This window comes from Budorcas taxicolor, chromosome 19 (assembly GCF_023091745.1).
Source record: "Budorcas taxicolor isolate Tak-1 chromosome 19, Takin1.1, whole genome shotgun sequence".
Classification (NCBI taxonomy): domain Eukaryota; kingdom Metazoa; phylum Chordata; class Mammalia; order Artiodactyla; family Bovidae; genus Budorcas; species Budorcas taxicolor.
Genome location: NC_068928.1, coordinates 51081192 through 51104637, shown reverse-complemented (window position 1 = coordinate 51104637; position 23446 = coordinate 51081192). Strand labels below are relative to the sequence as shown.

At 49.8% G+C, this 23446-nt stretch overlaps 1 protein-coding gene across 3 annotated transcripts in view; it reads left to right on the top strand.

Moving 5' to 3' along the window:
* The window catches only part of RPTOR (regulatory associated protein of MTOR complex 1), a 327706-nt gene that overhangs the window by 281884 nt on the left and 22376 nt on the right, over positions 1-23446 (top strand). For all 3 annotated transcript variants that reach the window (XM_052657407.1, XM_052657406.1, XM_052657405.1), the window contains 6 exons: positions 582-722; positions 1010-1168; positions 6986-7104; positions 12079-12182; positions 12774-12957; positions 14133-14243. In XM_052657407.1, the coding sequence (XP_052513367.1) occupies positions 582-722; positions 1010-1168; positions 6986-7104; positions 12079-12182; positions 12774-12957; positions 14133-14243 (818 nt within the window). The remainder of the gene's footprint in view (positions 1-581; positions 723-1009; positions 1169-6985; positions 7105-12078; positions 12183-12773; positions 12958-14132; positions 14244-23446) is intronic.

Sequence of the window (23446 nt, the reverse complement as noted above, 5' to 3'; positions counted from 1 at the left end):
CACAGGTCTCACGACAGCGTTGCATTAGGCAGCTCCCCATCTCACATTTACTGACTTTATATTTCTTCATCTTGGGCTGCCTCAGAGCACAAGCCACAGCACAGCCATCTCTGCAGAAAAGAGGCCTTGTGATCAGCCATGTGACCATGGCTGCATTTAGTACATCAAGGAAGGGAATGGCCTGCATGCCCTGGTGAGGGGCGGTCCAAGGGAGGCCAAGCCAGCAGACAGCTGTCCCAGCCCGCCCCAACTCTGGCTCTATTTGGTGTGGGGGCAGCAGCCACAGGCAGGTCCCAGAGCACCTGGTGGGGGTCTGGGGGAGACCACTGTGTGGGGGCCTCTCTAGCTGAACTCTTACAGAATGCCAAGCATGGCTCAGGGTCATCTGCTCCCGCTCCCCTCACTGTGGTCACGATCTTGTCCAGCTGACCCCAACACACATGTGGCAGAGACCCTGTTGAGCTGAAGGGCCCTGCTGTAGAGTCACATCATCCAGAAAGAAGCCACTGTCACCTGCTGTCTAGCCGCCTCCGGCCTGAGCCCTCCATTCATTTACCCTCTCTCTCCTTATCTCCTCCCAGAGGGTGGGAGTCTGACTCCCGTGCGGGACAGCCCCTGCACCCCCAGACTGCGTTCCGTGAGCTCCTATGGGAATATCCGCGCCGTTACCACGGCTAGAAACTTAAACAAGTCTTTGCAAAACCTGAGCCTGACGGAAGAAAGTAAGAGCCCAGAGGCTGGGTGCTCAAGTAGGGTGGTCATGGGTCATCTTCTGGGACCTTTTGTTAGATGGACCCCCACCCCCTCCTGCCTACCTGGATGTGAGCAGAAGTCCTGGTTCAACGCTGAGGGTAGCCAGTGATTGTCCTGCAGCCCCACTGGGCATGCCCAGTCCTAAGCCCCCAGCACCCTCCCCAAGCCCTGTGTCCAGAAGCCCAGCCCCTCCTGCAAGCCAGGAGATGGAGTGGGTGTGTGCTAACTGCCCCCTCTCACGGCGGTGCCCTGCCAGCCGGTGGCTCGGTGGCCTTCTCCCCTGGGAACCTGAGCACCAGCAGCAGCGCCAGCAGCACCTTGGGCAGCCCCGAGAATGAGGAGTACATCCTGTCCTTTGAAACCATCGACAAGATGCGCCGCGTCAGCTCCTACTCCTCCCTCAACTCCCTCATCGGTGAGTCCAGCCTCCCCTTCTCCACCGGTCCCCTGGGCACCCACAGGTTCCCGCCTGGGTGGGCAGTGCTGAGACATGCTCAGTGGGAGGAGGAAATGAGGATCATCTTGCTGTGACGGCAGGAACGTCACCCTTGGATGCTGGTCTGACCCAAGCCGTCCGGGGAGCCACCCTTGTCCTTGGGCAGGCCGCAGGACTCCCACGCCTGCAGAGCAGGTTGGTTCTGCCCTCAGGAGACGTTTGGGGTGTCGTGGCCTGGGCAGGGAGGCTCCCAGCATCTGATAGGTGGTGTGGCCTCTGATGGCGCCCAGGGCCCCTCAGAGGAGGCATGGTTGAGGTCCAAGGTCAGAGCCCTGCTCCAAGGGCACAGACGGCCCTTCCCTACTCAAGTTCCCTGGCCAGACCTTCCCCACCACCAACCAAGGACCCCCACTCTGTGCTTTTACCTTCAGTCAGCCCAGCAGTTTCCTACTTGACTGCCTGGACATTGACATTTGAGCCAAGGCTCAGAGAGGTCTTGTGTTCTGCCTTGAGTGGGGACCCCCTGGTTCTGCTGCTACGCTCACTGAGAAATGGGAAGTTACCACGTATCCTCACTGCATAACCAACCATAAAGACTTGGACCAATGTGTCACACCCCCACATGTGTGTTTTGTTCCCAACTTAAGGAGTTATAGACGAAGTTAGAGAGCCCAGAGCCCCTCCCCATTCCCCGTGCAAGGTTCCCACGAACTCCCGCCCTTTCCCAGGGTTTACACGTCGTGTCTGGCGCTGCACATCCCCTGTCCTCACTCGGCTGGTGGCTGTGTGTCCATGCTGCTCACCTGAGTCTCGTTTGCTCCCTTTCATGATCTGCTGCAACTTGCTTGTCCATTCTCCTGTTGGTGGACAGTGACCTTGCCTTGACTTTTCCTTATTTCCTCCTTTTTTAAAAAGCAGACTCAGAATTTGGCCCAAGCTCCGCCTCCTGCCCTCCCCGCTGCACTCAGCGATGCTGAGCTCCTTGGCCCCTGAGCTCCTCCCCTTGGCCGGCGAGCTTTGCCTCCAGCTACCTCACAGGCTGCTCCTCAGTCCAGTCACAGTCCTGCTCCAGTGTCACCTTAAAAGAAGCCTTCCAGGCTCCCCCAACCCCAACCCAGAATCGCCTTCTGCAGGTGCTCAGCATCTCTCTCCGTCTCTCTGCTTTCCTCCTGAGAACTTTTCCCCAGCAGTTTAACGATGTATGTTCCCATTTATTCTGTCTGGTTCTGTCTCTGACCAGGGATGCCAGAGCCACAAGTGAAGGAACTTTGTCACCTGCCATAGCCCCAACCCCCACATCCCATGCCAGGTGTACAGTAAGTACCCATAATGTGCACAGGCATGGGCTGCAGCAGGCACCCTGCACTGTGACACACGTGGGGTCTGGCTCCACACAGAAGGAGATGGACTGCAGAGGGTTCTGTTCCAAGGAGGACAAGCTCCTGTGCCCCCCCAACACACACCTGGTCCAGTCAGGCCTCCCCACCTGATGGGAAGAAACAGACTCCTTGTGGTGTTGATTTGCATGTCCCTCGATTACCATGAGGTTGAGCTCACGTGTTCATTAGCCTCCCCTGCTCCCACTTCTGCAGTCACTTGCAGTATTAATTACCCTCCTATTTGGTTGGTACTGTTTTCATTAATGTTCAGTTCTTGGTGGTTTGCTTGTTTCCATGATACTCCCTCTGCCTCTTGGCATCACATGACAGTGTTTGATGTTTCTGACTCACCAGTGTCGTGATCTGAAGGGGCAGGGCAGTCCAAATGTGCTTGCTATCAGAAGCCACGAGATCGGTCCTCTGCTAGCCCTAGAAAGCCCTCAGGACTAATCCACAAGACGCATCTCCCTGGGGCCCATAGGAGTCTAGATGACTGTAGGGTCCAGAGCTTGTTGCTACCACCACCCCGCCCACTGCAGTACAGCCCGGAAAGGGGGATCCTTTTGTCCTTGGTGCTAGCTTGCGGGTAAAGCAGTGGTGTTTCATTTGAGGCCACATGAGCTCGGGGGGCACAGCCCACCCCTCCCACCCCAGCCACATTCCGTGTCCTCCAGGGACTTGAGAGCCTTGTCACTGATGCCTTCCTCCATACAAAACCAGATTCCTGAATGTTTTTTAAAACTGGAGAAAACCGAATTTTATCTGTATATGGTTCAGATCTTTGAAAACTTCAGTGGGCAAGTTTCACAATGAGCTAGAGCTGGAAGGAGCACTAAGGAGACAAAGTGACTGTGGGCCAGAGCGGGCGTCCACCTGGTAACGCGGTGCTTACATAAGTGTTTAAAATTCATAACCTACACAGAATCCCATTACTGGTAGCATTCGCCTGTTTAAAGCCAATTTTTTTCTTTCATTTCAACCAAAGAACAATCTCTTTAGCAATCTCTTTAGCCTCTTTGACTGAACATTGGAAAAGAGGTTCTCAAAACCATGGCAACCTAGGACATCCATTTATTCCCATCTTCTCCCAGAAAACTGGCCCCTCCCAGGCTCCCCCTTTCCCCGACTGTCTCCAGAGCACTGGAGGTCTCACCTGCCGAGGGAAGTGCTGTCCCCCCACCACAGCAAAGGCTGATCGCACGTGTCTCTACATGCCTGAGCGTGTCTGCCCAACATCTGTGAATCTGCACTGGGACCTGGCTCTGTGTCACCACCTTCTGAAACCTTTGATGTCTCCCTCTGTGTGTTTCTCACCCACTCAGCCATTTACCCCTACCTCCGCGTGTGTCCCCAGTCAGTTCTTTCCATTTCTGGGCCCCCCACCCCAGGACTAGGCATTGCCTTTTCGCTCCCTACCACCCCTGCAGAGCAGACCCCACCACCACCACTAACATCAGCTCTGCACAGACTGCCATCCAGCTGACACCATCACAGAAACTCATTTCCTATAAAGTCCAAGCTGTGGCCAGCACTCAGGTCCTCCCACTGAGAGCTGCCTGGCCTTCTTCATAGCCCCCGCCACTGCATGCACCACCCAGACCAGCCGCTGGCCCCTGAGTGGGGCCTGGGCACCTCTGTCTTTACTCCCCTCCCGCACCTGCCTCTTCATACAGCAGTGTCGCCCATTCCTCTCTACCCTGACTTTCTGTGGTGTCTCAGGAGGTCCCTGACCCATCAAGTGCCTTCATGTTACACATTTAACCCGCAACATCACATCAGGCTATGACATTGCTGTCTTAATCAACAGGTTTGGTAAAGCTGCTATTTCTTGCTCTCCTGTGTGGCTGGCAGCCTCTCCTCCCTTCATCACCTGCCCTGCTCTCCCTCACCTGTCCACCCGTTGCCCTTCTGTCCCTCTCTCCCTCCCTCCGTCTCTCCCTCTCGAGCCTTACCCCATTCTGATGTCCAGAGTCGGGGAGGGAAGGCCTCATGCTTGTGTCTCACCTTGTCCTCCAGGTGAGACAGGGTCGGGGGAGTCTTCTGAAAGGGTTGTATAGATGCATTGCCCCATCTACCCAGGGCTCCGTCCAGTAAGCAAAAGAGGTGGGCAGGATCCTCCCAGAAGGGCTCAGTCAGGGTTATGAAGAGGGAAAATGAAGAACCTCCAGATCCGGGGGCTGATTCCCAGGGAGGCACCCAGCCCAGTCCTGCAATAGAAAGTCAGGGTCAGTGACCCCTAAGACCCAGGCAACAGGTCACAAGTGACAGCTCCTGCCTCCAAGAGGTTCCACCTTCCTTCTCCAAGCTGCCCTGCCCACCCCCAGGGACTCTGGAACCCAGAGTTGGCCACAAAGCTGTGAGCAAATTTTCCTATACCAGTGCCATTTAGAAAGTTGTGGCCATTGCTCTGAAAAATAAATCCTAAAACTATTAGTTATGATCTTTTATTACTTTTAGTCTAGACTTGAAAATAGGCTCTCAGCACTCATGGGGAGTTTGGTGAATGCCAGACACTGCGCCCTGTCTGAGTTCGCTCAGCCCAGCAGCACCCACCCCACTCCCCCATCCCCCGAGGGGCTACACTCGGGGAGTCTGAGCTCTGTGCTGCACAAACTCAGAACTTTCCCATTAGGGACAGCAGGTGTAAAACCAGGACAGTACACAAAACAGAGAGGCTGAGATGGGGTGGTCAGCGCCACGAGAGCAGTGACGAGGGGGTGGCAATTCCAGGCCCCTGTTTTTGCTAGTGAATCGTATACCATTCACTGTGGTCAAAGACAGTGACAAAAATTAGATTTTTTATTATTCCCTATTGGACATGAATCTGAGCAAACTCCGGGAGATAGTGAAGGATGGGGAGCCTGGAATGCTGCAGTCCATGGGGTCGCAAAGAGTCAGACATGACTTAGCAACTGAACAAACAACAAATTGAATCAAAAACAGGGAGCTATCAAAGTCAAAATCTTCTGCAAGAGAGTCAACGATAGTAATAAAAACAGATTTTATAAAGTAAATGGTACCCCTTTCTCAGTACACAGTGCCACCCTGTACTCCTTCTGCATGTTCATGCCAGAGGCTCCTTGATTAAGGTTCTCATGGGCCCCTTGGCCCCCACTGTTCCCTTCCTTTCCTGGTCTCCCTGTTACCACATGTCTGTCATCTGTAGTCAAGCAGACATTTACTGTGCCCGTCACAGCCTCTGTCACACAGGGAAGCTACTGCCCTGGTCAGTCTGAGCTCAGAAACAACAGGAGAGAGGTCTGCCCAGTGGCTGTGCTGAGCGTGAGGGGTCTTTGTAGGAACGTCCCATCCATGGACCGCTTCTCCTGACTGAGTGAGCCATGTCCATGAACGAGCTCCACCTCATTCCCCCGGCATTGTGAATCGGGACCGTGCGCAGAGCGAGTGTGAAGTCCTGTGGCCGGAGTGGTGGGAGAGACCTCCCAGGCCCAGCCTGTCGGAGGTCAGCCTGTGCAGGCAGCTGTGCTCCTACGGAATCATTCAGAGGCTGTGGCAGCTGTTGGCACCTTTTCCCACAATGAGGGTGGAAGGATAAGGTGATGGGAGTTTTTGTAAATGCTCCCTGGAAGGTATTTTGTCTGTAGCAGTCACCTGAGGAGCAAGGCCACTTGCACACACGAGTGAGAGGTCAGCCTCCTCCGGCTCCATCACGCTGCAAACAGGAACCACAGTCGCTGTGGAAAGGCGGCCTGGGCCATGCCGCCTTGCGTTACGAACGAGGTGTTGGGCGCAGCAAGCCAGGACTTGTCCATAAGCATGGACATGGGGCACACAAGAGAAACTGACCTTTACTCTGAACCTTCATTTCCCGTCTCTCTTCTGTGATTTGAATGTCGTATAAAATTCATTCCCTTTGAACTATGGTGTCCCATCAAGAAACACTGTCCTCCTGTGGCCCTTCTTATATTTAAATTCTTCATAACTAGAGGGACTTCCTAACCAGGGACTAGCCAGTCAGATGACATGTGATCACAGCTTGTTTGAAATCCTCTTTTACTCCCTATTGTTGAACAGGCACTTTCTTTTCAACAAACCAATTGTCCAGCTTCTTCCATGTAAAAAGGATGCAGTGGGATGTGGCTTTCTTCCTCATCCAGGCCTGCAAGGAAGTCCTGCCCCTTTGTAACTTTTCCTTTCAGAAAGATCTAGCCGCCAGAGGTGAAACTGTGTGATCAAGCCTGTTCACCACCTGGAATTTCTGAATCTCGGGCTCCTTAGCAGATAACAAAACCAGAACTTCCCATAATCCCAGCTCGTTTAAGTGTCCACCCCCAGTGCATGCTTAGGTCATCAGAAGAGGGAGCTATCCCAAAAGGGCTGCCCCGCCTCCCCCCCCACCTCCCAAGCACACAGTGGCAACTCCTTGTTATTAACAGCTCCTGTTTCTCTTTCCCAGGAGTTTCATTCAATAGTGTTTACACTCAAATTTGGAGAGTCTTGCTGCATCTGGCTGCAGACCCCTATCCAGATGTTTCTGACTTGGCTATGAAAGTGCTCAACAGCATTGCCTACAAGGTACGTGTGAAGGGCGGTCTTCACAAAGCTCTCAAGACCTTGGTTTTCAGTTATGAATATTCATGCAGAGAACTCCAGGCACGTTCAGGTCTCCACCATGGTTTAGAAACTTCGAACAAGCGTTTTGAATCCAGAGGTTCACGAACTCCATGTGCACGTAGCTTGTGCTGAGGCACGTGTCACTGCTTCTGCTTGCCCACATCAGGTGGGACGTCCGTGTGCCCTGTAGCGACGCCCTCTCCCATTCCCAGCACCGGTATCCTACGACTTCCCTTATTCATGACCGTTCTGACGCAAGGAAACTCTTCCAAGAACCAGCTTTTGGTTTCATTAGTACAGTTGACTCCTGCACAAACACAGGGGTTAGGGGCACCAGCCCTGACCCCCTGCAGCCTGTCTTGTCCACACCTCCGCATCCCTGGATTGTATACTACCACAGTGGGTGTTTATTGAAAAACACATGTGTTTAAGTAGACCTGTGCAGTTCAAATCCATGCTGTCTGAGGGTCAGCTGTGTTTCTCTGTTGTTTTTCATTCTCCATTGTATTGATACCAGCTTTTAGCTTTATTGCTTCATTTTTTCTGCTTACCCTGTTCAATTTTCTCTTCTGATTCTAGTTTCTTACGATGGAAGCTTAAGTCATTGATTTTAGTCCTTTCTTCTTTAGGGACTGTAAACTCTCCCAATTGTTCTTGTGAGCTCTGGGAATTATTTGACTTTTCAGTGGCTCTTTCCCCACCCTTATGGATTTTCACCCCACCCTCAAGTGAAAAGTAATCGCAGATTCAAGGAGCCTACCCTATAGACCCTGGAAGCCCTCTCCTCTCTGCCCTGCAGATTCCATCCACCCCAGCTTCCATGCTGCTCCTGTCTGTCCCCTCTGCTTGCCGCACTGCCAGGCTATCTGGGTACCCTTCCCCCACCACAGCCAGGTCTGCGGGAACTGCCTGCAGGCCAGGAGCTGGGCAGTGAGTTCCCCTCTCTCAAAGACCACAAGCCTGCAGTACCAAGTGTCCGAAAACAGCTATTTCTTTTTTCCCAGCTGGGCATGGCAACCCACTCCAGTATTCTTGCCTGCAGAATCCCATGGAAAGAGGAGCCTGCCAGGCTACGGTCCATAGGGTCGCAAAGGGTCAGACATGACTGAAGCGACTTAGCACAACGCACAGCACAGTCTTTTCATGAATAGAATGATAGGATGCAGCAATAATGAATGCCAGAAAGAAGTCACTCATTATAGCATTTTTGAAGATTTTTATAACTTTCTGATTAAATTTTAGGCTTATAGACAAGTTGCAAAAAGAGTACAGGGAACTATCATCCCTTGTCACAGTTTACTTGCTGTGTCTCCATCCTCATCCCACCCTAATCACTATCCAGGGGTCGTCCACAGGCTGCCAGCTACCTGCACACAAGTGGCTCATAATGTTACTTGCAGCTTCACTCCTGATCCGTTATTTTTTCTAAACTGGTTATCACGCCGTCCATTTGCTGCCACCTCACTGGGGTTAGCCTCCCACTTAGCCCAACCTCCTGCAGCACCTGGCCTCCTGCTGACACCATATTTGTTTGGTGTCCGATTCCTTCACCAACATATTTCTTCACTGGTGAAGTTCTGTCTTTTCCTTTTCTTGTCTGTGGCTGCTATTTCAGCTCCTGGTGGCATCACAAGTAGTAATAACACAGCCTTGTCATGTACCCAGTTTTAAACTGCTGTAGCAACCAAGCTCATCTTCTTGAAGGAGCAGTGAGGATATTGCAGGAGCACATCCTAGGTTTATCCTGGGCCTGTGGTCACACGTGTGGCTCTCTCTGGAAGCAGAGACCCCCAGGTCCACAGTGTTCACTGCACTTCCTGCCTGTGGGCACTGCCAGCCTCATGCAAAAGTGCTGGGCATTACTGTTGGCCCTCTCGGGCTCACTCGGTGGTTTATTTCACATGGACCTCCCCTTGACCCCAGTGAGCCCCTCGCCCACTTTCTTCATCATCCTACTGCATGACTAGCCACAGAGACACCTGAATGCTGTCCCATCCTGGGAGTGGGGAGTCTTCTCCATGTCTATAGAAAAGAGGCCAGTGAATTAAGTTTTTTCGCTCTATAATACAAAACTGAGAAATAGTCCAACCATCTCCTTTTTCAACCAAGAATAGGATTGATTCAAAATTAAACTTTTCTAAAATACATGTTTGTTACAGCATGTTAGGGTCTGTGCCCAAGAGAGGAAGTACAGTCTTGAGGAAGGAAATAGAGGAAAGGAAGGCAGTCCCAGCAAAAGGCACAGTGGGACTCAAGTGGGCCTCTGTGAAAATGAAGACTCCCCACCATGCCCAGTCCTGCCCTCACTGATGCTAGTTCTCCTCCTGTGAGGCTGAGGATTGAGGGAGCCCAGGCCCCCAGGAGTGGGGCTCTGCCAACTACCAGCCAGTTCATCACAGTCACCACCGTTGCTTGAAGTGAATTCTACCTGGAACTTAGAGTCCAAAAAGAAAGTTTACATTATTTACCTAGGAGGTTTGGTTTACAGAAAAATTCCTTTCTAGATAAATAGAGTCATGCGTTTCATAGATGTCCATTCTCAGTGCTCTGGCTTCCACGTCCTCTGCCTCGAGTTAGCCCAGAATTAACTGTGAACCATCCTTTGAGGAGTCATTCCTCACGCACAAATCCAGATCCTTGGTGTGCAGTTAACAGGGACTTCTCTGAAACACTCCCTCCCCCAAGAGAGAGCAGCCAAAAGCCTCCTTTGGTGTCCTGAAGCCTGACTGTGTCAGGATCCAGTTAGGAAACTCCTGTCCTCATCACCCTTGTCTCTGTAGGGTGTTTGCCCTGAATTAGACTTTCCCGAGTTCTTATGAGGCAACATGTTTCTGGGAGAAGATCTGCAGAGTAAGAAAGTGCTCAGAGCTGGACACAAAGCAGGCATCTTACTGTGGCCCAGGCTCCCATGACAGAGACCGCCCCCGTTAATGGCAGGGGGGCGGGGAGCACAGGTGGGGCTGGCGTGTGCACATGTGTGTGTGGCCCTGCAAATCGTTTCTGTTTGCAGTGGGCTAAGAGGATACATCTGAGCTAGGTTCTGATTGTTAACAAGATGCTTGCTGCCCTCTGAAGAGTTGGCCTGTAGCTGTGACCATGTCCCGCCACTGCCCTTCCTCTTCTGGACTCAGCACTTGCCTTGGGCCTTCATCAAGCCCATCTGCTGGTCCAGTGACTCCAGTGCAGCATCACGGAGGGGAAAATGACAGGGCATCTCAACACCCTGAGAGCCATGGGCAAGTGTGCTCACGGTCAGTGATGCTCCCAGCAGGATCCTGAGGTCTCACAGACCCACGCTCCATCCTCCTTCATAACAGCCCAAACCTGACACCCAGCAGGCACACCAGTATTTCTGTGTTACCCTTTCCTGACTGTATGCTCTCTGTGAAACAGCAACTGCGACCAGCCCAGAAAGGGGCCTCTCTGGAGGGTATCTCCCACACCTGCTCCCTGAGCAGCCTCTGTCCACACCAGTCCCACAGACAGGTGGGTCTGCATGACCACTGTCCACTCAGGCTCCCCGCTGCAGCTCTGCAGCCATGGATGTTTGCTGCCCAAATAAGAAATGTTAGGCGAAGAAGCATCACCTAAGCCTGAAACCCTACAGTCGATCACCAGTCACAGGGCTTCCCCAGCCAGTGGCACACCTACCTCTCAGGATTTCTAGAACAGATGCAAAACTAGGGCTCTGTGTGGCAGCCATCAGTGTGAAGTGCATTGAAGAAACACGGCTGTCTTCTTTGCCCTCAAGGCCGAGAGAGAACAAGCCAGGGTTGTGCCGCCTCCGCCCCTGGAAAGAGCAGGGAGGCTGAGTCAGTCACCCCCAGCCCACACCTTCTCTCCTTTGGAGCCTCCTTGGATGGGGGCCTTCAGGATGGGGGCCCCTGGGGAGATGGCTCCGTGGGCTGCAGCTCAGGCAACAGCAGATCCTCTGGGCTTGGGGAGCCTTTGAAAGGTCGTGGATTCTGCTAAAGTCTGTATTTCAATCCAAAGTCTTTCTCCATCACCTCCCACTGATTTCCTGGAAATTTTGAAGAGGCACCTAGTTTCTTAGCTTAAATTTCTTTTCTCCTTTTAGACCTCTTAAGGAATTGTTTGGCTCTCAGGCTTTGTTTGGTGTGTGTGTTTGTGTAGGTCAAATAATGTAAATACCAGAGCAAAACAAACATGAACAATACAACCTTTATATTTCAGAAAACAAAAAAACAGCCTTTTAATAGGCTGGTTATGATCCAGTTCTAGCTGTTTTCATTTCAAAGTGAAGGTTTATCTGGAAAACATTGATAGTATGTTGGTGGTTTTGTTTTCTATAACTTTCTGCCTGTGAGCTGAACATAGGTATGGCCTTCATCACTGCCAAGAGAATGATTCAGAATGGGAGGGTCCTCCGTGAGTAGCCAGTCCAGGGTTCTCCTGGACCACGTGATCATGGGAGAGAGGGCACAGAGCTGGGTCTCGTCTCTATTCACAAAGTGCTGCCCCCAGGGGGTTGTTTTGAGCCTGCCCTGAAATGCAGAAGAATAGTGAGGCTAAGCCTGGGCAGGCTCCTTCCGGGGCGCCAGCTCTGCCCAGGAAGCTGCTCCTTCCAGGGGAGCTCCTGCCCCAGTGGGCGCCTGGGCGTGCCCGGCCCTCATTAGTCATGGTACAGTTTCGTCACGTGTTTGTCACATGGGCACGGGGGGGGATGCATCCCTGGAGCCTCACTGGAGCAGGTGAATACCTTCCAGAAGAGCTACAGAGTATCACTTTACCTACAGGGTGGCATTTCGGGGGAAATTTTCAAGTAGGACCTTCCATTCCTGTGAGATTTCCTCAGCCAAAAGCCCTTTTCTGTGACTTTGAAGCCACTCAAAAGCAGCCACCAACCTCTGCTTGTCTTGTAGCCTCAGGTCGTCACAGTGACCACCCCCCTCACTTGTTCTTTTGCTCCTTCAGGCCACAGTGAATGCCCGGCCTCAGCGCATCCTCACCACCTCCTCCCTCACGCAGTCGGCGCCCGCCAGCCCCACCAACAAGGGCATCCACATCCACCAGGCGGGGTGAGTAGTGGGCAGCCCAGCCCCCAGGATCTGGGGAGGTTCCCGACACAGCCTCCCCCACCCCTCCAAGTCTGCAGGTTCCCTCTCACTTATCTGAGCCCCAGAGAATCTTTTCCTACCTTCATCTGCACAACTGTTCAGCAAAAGCTGAACTGAACCTGACTTCATTCAGGATTTTATCAGAGAGGGTCCATGTCTTCCAACAAGTGACCAGCAGGTTGGAACCCTCCTTGTAATCAGTGTTCACAGGGCAGTGCACTGGATCCTAGGGAGCACATGTGCCCTGCACCCTCCTGTGAGTCAACCCTGACCAAGCTTGCCTCTGGCTGCACTGGTTTTCAGGGGAGGATGGTTCTTAAAACCTGTCCTTAGAATGATTCTTAGAAACTGGAAAGGGTTATTAATTCAGCAGCAGCAGTTCAGGTTTGGAAGTCACATCAGCAAGTCAGGTGATTGAGGCTGTTCCAAGCTGATGACCCTCAGCCCATTCCCAGGATCTGGGGGTGAGTGGGACCAGTGGAGGTTGCTTGGGGTTTGGTGTCAAAGGAATGGGCTCTGGATAAAACGCAGTTTCTTCTTCCCCAACGGCAGAGGCTCCCCTCCAACATCCAGCACAAGTAGCTCCAGCCTGACCAATGATGTGGCCAAGCAGCCCGTCAGCCGAGACCTGCCTCCAGGCCGGCCGGGCGCCACAGGCCCTGTGGGGGTGCAGTACACGCCCCACTCCCACCAGTTCCCCCGGACGCGGAAGATGTTCGACAAGGGCCCAGACCAGGTACAGATGTGGCTCTAAACACTAACTTCCATCAACATTCAGTTACACCCCATGGGTGGGTGTGGTCTCTGCAGCTAAGTTAAACAAGGCTATTCCGGAGAGGGAGGAATGGGCACCTTTGTTTGTCCGGGTTGCGAGAAAACATACTAGGGTGGACTTGGAAGCTGGGGCGTTGTATCTTGTCCATACTGCTTGCTGCCGTCCCGGCCAAGCGGACACGATATAGAGAGGGCATTCTGGATACAGCAAGGATGCATCTCAGCTCACCAGTGACCTGCGATTTTAATAGGAAGGTCACAGCAGCCTGCAGGCTGACTTTGGAGCTGGAGTAGGTGTTGGGGGTGGACAGGTGTCCACACCTGCTGCTAGCCCCGCCCACCTGGCTTCGGAGCCGCCTGCTCCCCTTGCCTCAGTGGCCAAGGGGCAGAAATGGCCACAGGCGCCTTTGTCAGGTTTAGCCTCCCAGCTGGACTCTGCCTGGGTCAGCCAGGCAGGAGTGGCTGGCCCACAATCTGTGAGTCCTGGCCCAGCAGCACTGCAGTTCCCCCTGGCAGGCAGGAGGTAAGACCTTATTGCTGACCCCATCTCTCTGGGTAGCAGAGACTCCTCTCTGAGGCACTTCTGCCCTGTCATGTGCAGTGAGGCCAACCCCTGCCCCGCCAGCCCAGCCCACATTGGTTCTACAACAGGGAACAAACTGACCCACCACCCCACCACAGACCAAGTGTTTTAAGTTTTAATGTTTAGAAGTCCCAGGTGGCCCGAGCTCTGCTGCTCCCTTGTCGAGGAGCCACAGGGCAGGCCAAGGTCCTGCATGTATGACTGGCCCAGTGGGAGCGACAGCCCAGGGACCAGGCAGCAGAGGCCCTGTGTGGGGCTTCTAGACCCAGTGCTGAGGACCAGTGTCAGGCTCTGCAGCCCAGCCTACCTCGGCTGTTTCCGGGGGACACTCCACCTCTTTGCACAAACTCAGAGCCCTGTTTTGACAATCAGGGTTCCTTGGTCACCAGGACACAGAAGTGAGAGGACCATAGAGATACTGTCCTCAGAAACCGACTACTGACACCTATGCCTTGGTCTCCAGAGAGGGACTGTCTCAAGCTCACAGAGAGGGTTGGAGTTACATGACTAACTGTTTCTGTCTTCTCCTCTCCTCTTTTCCAAACGCCCCAAAGACCACCGACGACCCAGATGATACTGCCGGACACAAAAGTTTCATCTCGGCCACGATGCAGACAGGGTTCTGCGACTGGAGTGCGCGGTACTTTGCCCAGCCTGTCATGAAGGTAGCTGTGCGTCGGCAGCTCTCAGGGTTTAAAGCCAAAATTCCCCAACCAGCACTGCCCTCGTCTCCTCAAAAGCGAGCACGGGCCTCCAGAGCCCCGGCCTCAGGCCTGGGTGTCTGAACCCTTCTGCTCTGAGCTCAAGGTCTGATCCCCACTGGCTTGCTCACTGTGACCCTCAGGGGTCGTGACTCCCACCAGCCCACATGCCATTGTGCAGGCCTGGCCCTAAGCCATGGAGTGGGGCAGGCACAGGGCTGCACAGGGCTCTGTTGTGCCCACTGGCCTCCTGTTCCACCAAGCATGGCTGTTAAGGGGACACCAGATTGCTGTCATGAAAGCTGGAATTAACGGTCAAAAAAACAGCAAAAGAAACTGACTTCACTTACCTGCCTTTCTGAGCTTGCCAGTATAAAATGTGTCATTTTGTCTTGATTGGCAAAGTCACCCAGGAGCTCCCCAGGCTTAAGCCGCTCCCGGCTTCAGGGACTGTCAGACTGAGCTAGCTAGCTAGGGCTAATCTGACTTATTCCGGGACACTGCCTTCCCAGTTTGATGATATGACATGCCCTTTCGCTGCAGACTTGGGCCACACATTCAGGGTGCCAGGGTGGGACAGGGTAGTGCTGTCAAAACAGAATCTTGGTGCCCATCTTTTTACAGGGAGCACTGCAAGGGCTCATTTTAGACTTTGATGGTCTAAAGCACGTTCTTACCTTCCTTTCCCCTCATAGATAATGGAAAATTGAAAATTGCAGCTTATTCTTACTTGTGTATCAAGCTATATATCCAAGAAATTTCCAGGAAGAGTGTTTGGACTGTATTATAGCTTTTCTCTTACTTTCCTGTTTCTCTGTAGTGATACTGGCTTTTGCCAATTACAACACAGAATAATGGTTGTCAGTGCCTGAGGCAGGTGATAAAGGAAAAGCAGTCTCTCAGTAGCAAAAACTAGAAATCCAGGTAAATGTCCAGCAGGAGGAGAATAGTTGAAGAAGGTTGAAGTACGTGATATAATACTACTGGAGCTACTGAAAAATAAAGCTTTGAAATTAGTAACTTAAGAAAATGCTCATAACAAAACTTCCTTAAAGGGGGAAAGAAAACAAGACATAAACTGGCCACGAGATGACCAGAGTTTCCACACTTAGCACACAGTACCTTTGTAGTCTGGAGCTGGAAATAGCAACCCACTCCAGTATTCTTGCCTGGAAAATTCCTTGGACAGAAGAGCCTGACAGGCTACTATCCATGGGGTCACAAAGAGCTGGACATGACTGAACGACTGAGCATACACCTTTATATCGGGGAAAAGATACATTAAAGAAATGATCCCAGGAGATCACTGAGGCCTATTACAGTCAACCAAGTGTGTTGTCCACACCTGGGTCCACCTGCTCCCACTGATCTCTCGGGCTTCTCTGGCTAAGGATGGAGAGAGTGGGCAAACACGAATTTGTCCCAGGAGATGGTTCGTTGCTGGTGCTATGGGTAGTAAGTCATCCCTTAGATCTGTGGCGCATACTGTCTGCTTTGAAGTTAAGACTGGTGAGTCTAGTCTAGTAGTAACAAACAAATCCATGATACAGTCTTCTGCTTCAGGCAAGTGTGGTCAAGCGACACAGACCACCATCTCACTGAAACTGCAATGACTGTAAGTCACAGAAGCTGCTTGGTAGGACGCTGAGCTGCTGTTCTCGAAGTCTCTGGGCATGCCTGTTCTCAGTTCTTCCTGTGGGAAGAAGTGACATAGGTAATCCAAAACACATTTTTTTGAACATAGACACAAACTTGACTTTTCCCCTAAGGATCTGCTTTCCTTTCCTAGGCATCGGGTACTTAAAACTCAGGCACCCTCTGTGAGCACACATCAGCTGACCTTGGAGGAAGTCTCCTTGGGCGAGGGCTGCCGTTTGTGGGGACCCCTACATATGTGTTTACATGTTTCACTCAGGTGCTACCCACAGCCAGCATCTGCTCTGGGACTGAGCCGTGCCTCCCTTTTTTTTTCAGCAAGTTCCCCTGCCTTTGTGCTTCTCTGTGTGTGTTCTAGCTGGCAGTGTGTCTGAGAGTTCCCGCTGGGGAGGGTCCCACCTGTCACTAGCCTGGAGGAGACAGAGGCTGTGAGCCCAGTGGTCTGTCCCGGTGCATCATGCTGGCTCCCAAAGTGGACCCTGCAGTGCAATGAGGGGAGAAGGGTCCCCGCAGGATGAAGTCAGCTTTTACTGCAGAGCCCGCGAGAAGAGCCAGGAAAACAGTTGCTGCATGCATGTTCTTTCTGACTCGCCATGTTTGTGATAACAAACTCCCATTTGATGTAGCTTGAAATGACAAGCTCGAGGTGTTACGGTTGAAAATGAAGTTGTTACAGTGAGTTTTGTCTGTAATCCCTGTTGGCAACAGGTGCTTAGGACTCAAGTGATTTTTCTTTCACTTTCATTAGAGACCTTTTCCAAACTTTAGAAGAGGACATGTTTAATCTCATTGCTTTTTTAAAAAATTTTATTACTTTTTCCAGGTGTTATTCATAAGGGCCTTCTTTTATTAATTTAATTAATCATTGAATGACACGTTTGTGCAATAAAATGCATTAGGAACTTTTTTATTACCCTGTTTCATATGCAAATTAAAGATAGCTCAAGGCTAGGGTTGTACCTCAGAAAGGACAGAAGAACCCCAAACTCTAAATCACTTCAGAGGTAAGCATAGGAAACTACATTTTCACCAGATAAAATTATGCCCAATATTTACAGTCACATGCAACTAATGGTTAGTGGGATTGAATACTCAAAGCATGACTATAATGACAATTTTTGCTGACTTTTTATCAGTTCACAGTCAGATTTCTTACAGGTCTGTGTGACCAAAAAGAACTACATTCTGGACTGTTCTCCTTTGATTGATGGCACCCCCTCTCTCTTCTCTGGTTTGATTTCCAGAGTTCATATCTTACTTTAGGCAGGATATTAAAAATGGTCTGTCTTGTGCTTAAAAAGTAGAGGCATACTGAAATTTGTTCTGATTATAAAAGTAATATGAATTCTTTTTTCATTCTCAGGTTGGTAAATTTCAAAGATTGATTTCTAACAAGAGGATGGATTACCGGGGGGTATAGGGTAATAGAAAGTCTCACACACTATGGGTGGCTGATGAAATACTAGCTTGGTATAGGGCAGTTCCGTAGTAGCTGTCCAAGCTATAAATGCGTAGGCCCTAGAAACCAGCAGTTGAAGAAAGAAATGGCAACCCTCTCCAGTATTCTTGTCTGGAAAACTCCATGGACAGGAACCTGGTGGGCTACAGTCCACGGCATCAGAGTCAGACCCAAGTGAGCACAGCACAGAAGCCAGCAGCCCCACTCTGCGAAGCAGATCGTAAAGCCACTACTGTACACGGGTATGTAGTAGCTTTTGTCAAGAAATGCTGCTACAGATTATTTGTAATAACAAAATTTTAAAACAAAAAAGAAAATATTAGTAAGGAGACAGTTAAAAATGATTCATCTGTGTAGTAGACATAGACATTAGTCAGTGAGCTTCATCTCTGTGTGAGGGCTTAATGGGATGTCCTTGATATAGTAGGTCAAATAACACGATGGTCCAAGACATGTGCACGGATGTTGTGGTTCCGTAGATTTGTGTAAGCATCAGAGGAAGCTTGGAAGGTGACTCTTCATGCGATTACTTCTAGAAGGTAGGACTGGAATCAGGGCAAGGGACTGTCCTTTTTACATTGTATACTTTCAGCTCTTTGAATTTTTTAAAAAGAACAATTGTTTGTTTCATAATTCAGGACAGATTAAAATATAACATTTAATACAAAGAGAGCTTTATAAAAAAATAAGAGCAAACAAGACTTCTTATACTTCCATTTCGTTGTATAGAGGCAGCATTACTCTATTACCAAAACCAGTCAAAGACATTAAGAGAATAAAAATCTACAAGCCAGTATTCTTCATGAACATGGACCCAAAATCCTTAACATAATATTCATAAATAAAATGCAGCAGTATATAAAATAGATTCTACACTGGTGACCAAGTGGATTCTATCCCAAGAATGCAGAGTTGATTCAGCACTTTTAAATTAATCCTATAACTGACCACATCAACAGACTAAAGAAAAACCATATGATCATCTCAGTAGCTGCAGAAAAAGGATTTGATGGAATTCAACAACCATTCACAATAAAAACTCCTAGCCAACTAGGAATAGAAGGAACCTTCTTTACTCTTATAGTGGGTGCCTACAGAAAACCTACAGTTAACATATTTTCACTGATAAAAGACAGTGCTTTTTCTCCAAAACCAAGATGTCTGATCTTACCATTCCCATTCAGCATCCTCCCAGAGGTCCTAGACAGTAAGGCAAGAAAAGAAAATGTGTACACATGGGAAGGGTAAAATAAAACTCCATTCACAGACAATATTGTATGTATAGAAAACCCTAAGTAATCTGAAAGATGCTGCCAGAATAAGTGAGTTCAGTAAGATTGCAGGATACAAGGTCATTATACAAAAATCTGTTTATTTCTGTATGGACGATTGGAAATTACAATAACATCCCCCCGCCAAAAAAAAAACATGAAGTACTTAACTTAGCTACAAATTTTTTTTAAAAAAGCAAAATCCAAATGGTGAAAAATGAAAAACATTGATGAAAAAAATCAGAAGACTTAAATCAGTGAAGACCACATTTATGGGTTGAAAGACTATGAAGTTCAGATGTCAGTTCTCCCTAAACTGATGTATATAGAGCAATGCAGTCTGAATCCAAATCCCAATAGACCTTTTTAAATTTGTCTATTTTTAATTGGAGGATAACTGCTTTACAATATTGTGTTGGTTTCTGCCATATATCAACATGAATCAGCCATAAGTCTACATATGTGCCCTCCCTCTTGGACCTCCCTCCTGGCTTTTTCTATTTAATCAGCAAGCCTATTCTACAATTTATGAGGAAAAGCAAAGAAACTAAAGTAACCAAAACAATTTTGAAATAGAACAATGTTGGAGGACTTTTGCTGCCTGATTTCAAGATTCACCATAAAGTTAAATAATCAAGACGTGGAATTGGTGAGAGGACAGACACATAGATCAACGGGACAGAACAGAGTCCAGAAATAGAGTCACATCAATACATCCCATTGATTTTCCATGGAGGTATGAGAACTATTCAGTTCAATGAAAAGAAGGTGTCTTTCCAGCAGAGTGGCACCATGGTAATTGGACACCCATTTGCCAAAAGTAGAAATTCAATCACTCACTCACACCTTGTACAATAACTCACTCCTTAAATGTGAAGCTTGGAACCATGGAACTTCTGGAAGAAAATCTTTCTCACCTTGGATTAGGCAGTAGTTTCTTTAATAAGGCACAAAGAGCACAGGCCTCACAAGAAAAAGTGGCAGGTTGATCTTCACCAAAAATCGATAACTGCTTTTTGAGTAATCCTGTTAGGAACATGAAAGCATGAGCCACAGAACAAAAGAAAATTAAAAAACACATATCTGATTTTAAAAAAAATCTTGTATCCAGTATATATAAGGAATACTCAAAATTCCATAATAAAGAAACAAGTGGCCCCATTAAAAACAATGGGCTAAAGATCTGCAGATATTTTACCATAAAAAGTACCCAGGCAGCGAATAAGCTTGAGAAAAGATGTGTAGTGTCACAGCAGTTATTCACAAGGGAAGTCGAGTTACCACAATGAAATAGATACTGCACATCTGTTAGAAGGGCTAAAATTTTCAAATCTATCAATACCAAGTACTGGCAAAGGATGCAGAGCAGCTGAAACTTTCATACTTTGCTGGTGCAAAGGCAGAATATTGCAAGCACTTTGGAAACATTTGGCCCTTTCTCATAAATTAAAGACATACTTACCATAGAGCCCAGCAATCCTACTCCTAGATACTCACCCAGGAGAAATGAAAACTTCTGTTCATTCAAAAGCCTGTACTCGAATATTTACAGTGGCTTTATTCATAATCACCAGGAACTGAGAACAACCCAGATATCCTTCACCAGGTGAATAAACTGCCAGAATATTTCATATGATGAAATACTAATTCACCAAATGTTTTCTAAATCAACTGAAACATTCACACTGTGGATGAATTTCAGCTGCGTTATGCTCAGTGAAAGAAGCCAGACTTAAACTGTACAGTTCATTTATACAGCATCTGGAAAAGGCAAGACAGAGCTACAGTGATGGAAAATAGAGGTTTTTAGCTGGACTTGGACTGCGGGGAGGGCCAGATGCCAGAGGGCGCCTAGCAGTTTGGGGTGAAGGAACTATTCTGCATGTCCATTGTGCGTGGTTACATGACTGTGGGGCCTGTCAGAACTCAGAACTGGGCCCCAAAGGGTGAGATTTACTGCATGTGAATTGCATCTCAGTCACCCTGATGCTTTGTGGGGTGTGGTCACATGATAAAAAGGCCTGTATTTAGGTATCAGAACCTACAGTGAATTCTGATCTGCCCTTCAGAGCTTCTTCCTTAGCAGTCAGTGGCCTTTAGCTTTGTAACTCCTTAGACGTCATACCCAGAGGAGACCAGTCAGCCCACAGCCAGTGCACTCCCTCCTGGTACTGCTGACTCCGTCATTGTTTGGGGAGGGTGGTTTGTTGTTAAACAAGGTCTCTGTCCCACTGCAGAACTCGCTTTGTTTCTGGTGGGGACTTCCATGACCTCACGAGCCTTCCAGAGGTCAGGCTTCAGTCCTGATAGCCACGTGCCTGTTGTGGATTTTATCCCACGCACTTGAACCCCTTTAAATTCAGAGGCATTGAGGGTGTGCCCTGTGTTTCACAAATTCATGGTATAAGGACCTGCTGACCCGGCAAGGCCTGCCATCAGGCTTCTGAGACCCTCTGGTCTTCCTTTGTTCCCGGCCCAGGCTGCCCCAATGACAGGTGAGGAACAAGGGGGATGCCATCACCAGCCTTCAGCTGTTGGCTCCACGGGAGGCCTCAGGAGGTTTCAGCATCATAATTGGTTTCTGTCTGAGGAAAAGCCAGGTGTTAGGAATCCTCAGCGTGTCATGATCCTAATCATGTAACACTATTAGCCTCACCCACGTCCCTCCAGCTCTGCCGGGAGGAAAGCTCAGCCCGGTCTAGGTCTGGGCTTCTATTTACTCGGAAGCTTCTATTCAACCTGCAGAGCCACGTGGGAAGGGGAGGGGCAGGGCAACTGAGCAGATAATTAAGAAGGGCTGAGCAGGAAACAGTCTGGTCCCTCCATCCATCCTCGTCCTTCCTGGCCGGCTGATGCCTGCTGCTTCTCACAGCCTCTGCTCTCTCCCCCTCTCCTCGTCTCTCTCCACCCACACCTCCCACACTGTCCCTCTGCTGCCCGCCCCCGCTTGTCCTAGTGCTTCGTGGTGATTGTCCCCAGGACGGTATGTGCACTGGTTCCTGGGCTGCAGTTCAGTTCAGTTCAATGCTGCGAGTCCTTTTCTGAGCTCAGCGGGGCCACTCCCCAGAGCTCCACGCTCTGCTGCTTAGGACTCAGCCCAGGGCAGTGATGTCTGGCTGTGCAGTGGAGGTCAGTCTCTCTGAAGCCCCAGGGTGCATGTGGCCACACTCCCACACACAGCTGCCTCCTGCCCCCTTCCTTCCTCCTGTCTGCCCTCACCACATGGAGAACTTCCTTTCTGTCTGTCCCACTCCCTCCCTGCTTCCAGACCCTTCCTCTAAACCTGCAGAAACCAGAGCTCCATTCTGATTCTGTCTTTTCATCTGGAGGTTTTCTTTTTATCACTCTATGTTATTGGTTATCTATAATTTCTTTTCCAATAATCTCTGGATTATTATGAAACAAAACCAACTGGTAAAAACCCACCATCTATCCCAAGTGCCTTCTTGGGGTTATGTCTACAACACTAACTGCTCTGGAGGCTCTAGGTGACTTTTCTTCTGTTGTCTCCGTGTCAGGATATCTTTGCTGTTTTGCTGGCTGTGGGTTTGTGATTTTTAAGAGAAAAAAGACAGGATTGTAGCAGTGAAATCCTGGAACACAGACCCCTCTGGTCTGTGCACAGGGATGAGATGAGGTTTCGGGTTGTTTGTTTGTGATCAGAGATAACAGGGAGCATTTGAGAAGACACAAAAGTGCTCTGTGACCATTTCGTGTAATAACTGCCTAAACTGTGACCTAAACTGCTTCCCATCTTCTCAGCTATGCTTGCACACAGGCAGGTACACCTGACCACGTTCACCATTCTTCATCCTGATGCTTTCTCCAGCAGAGAAGATGACTTTTAAAATATTGAATATGGGCTCCCTCTGCGTATGCAGTGTTACCTGGCTGAGTACAAGGCAGGTTAGCTCTCAGCCAAGAGGAAGTAGGGTTTTTCCTAATTTATTTGATTCCTTTTATATTTGAGAACTTTACAGGTCTGAGTTCTCAAGCAGGCATTAGGCAAGTTGACTGTATGACGAAGGAGATACATCATTTTTCCACAAGTGATTATGTTCTGAATATAGTAAATTTAAATCCTAACTTACTGTTTGCTAAGTGTGGCCCTCTCCTAGACGTGGCCCGTATGCATGCACACTGGCCATGAAGCAAGAAGGGCCCTTATCCAGGAAAGGGGACTGTTCCAGCTTCCACATACTTCATATGCAGAAGCTGATGAAGGAGGGCAGAAGTTCCCAGGCATAGGTTCGAAGCTCCTTCCTCACTGTCCACCCACATGGAGTCTGATGCCACCGTGGGGCACCACTCACCTGCCCCTTTGCTGTGTTCGGTGGATCCTGGCGGGCAGCGGCTCCTGCCCACCCTGGGTGAGAAGGCCCCACCCCCAGGCCCAGGCTGCCTCTCCGGCCCCAGGGGCAGCACTTCCGTGCCTGCTGCCCTCTGTCACTTCTCATGAGCGAGCTCATCTTCTAACCAGAGGCTTCGTTTCCCTTTGGCATCAGAATAAAAGCAAACCTCTCTGAGCACACCACATCTTTTTCTGATTTTGCATTTAAGGGTACAAAGGAGTCAATCTAGTGTCCAGCACAGCAGAGCCCTTTATGTTCCCTCCTGCAGGAAACACCTGGCCCTTATCCCTGCACCTCCCCCTCGAATTCTGTCTGCTTTGAAAGCAGCCCCCTCGCTGCCCTGTCAGAGTGTGACAGCTTCTGGCCTCTATGGTTGGGCTCTTGGAGGCAGGGGCTTCCTAAGTCTCTGCTCCACGTCCCCAAGCCAGC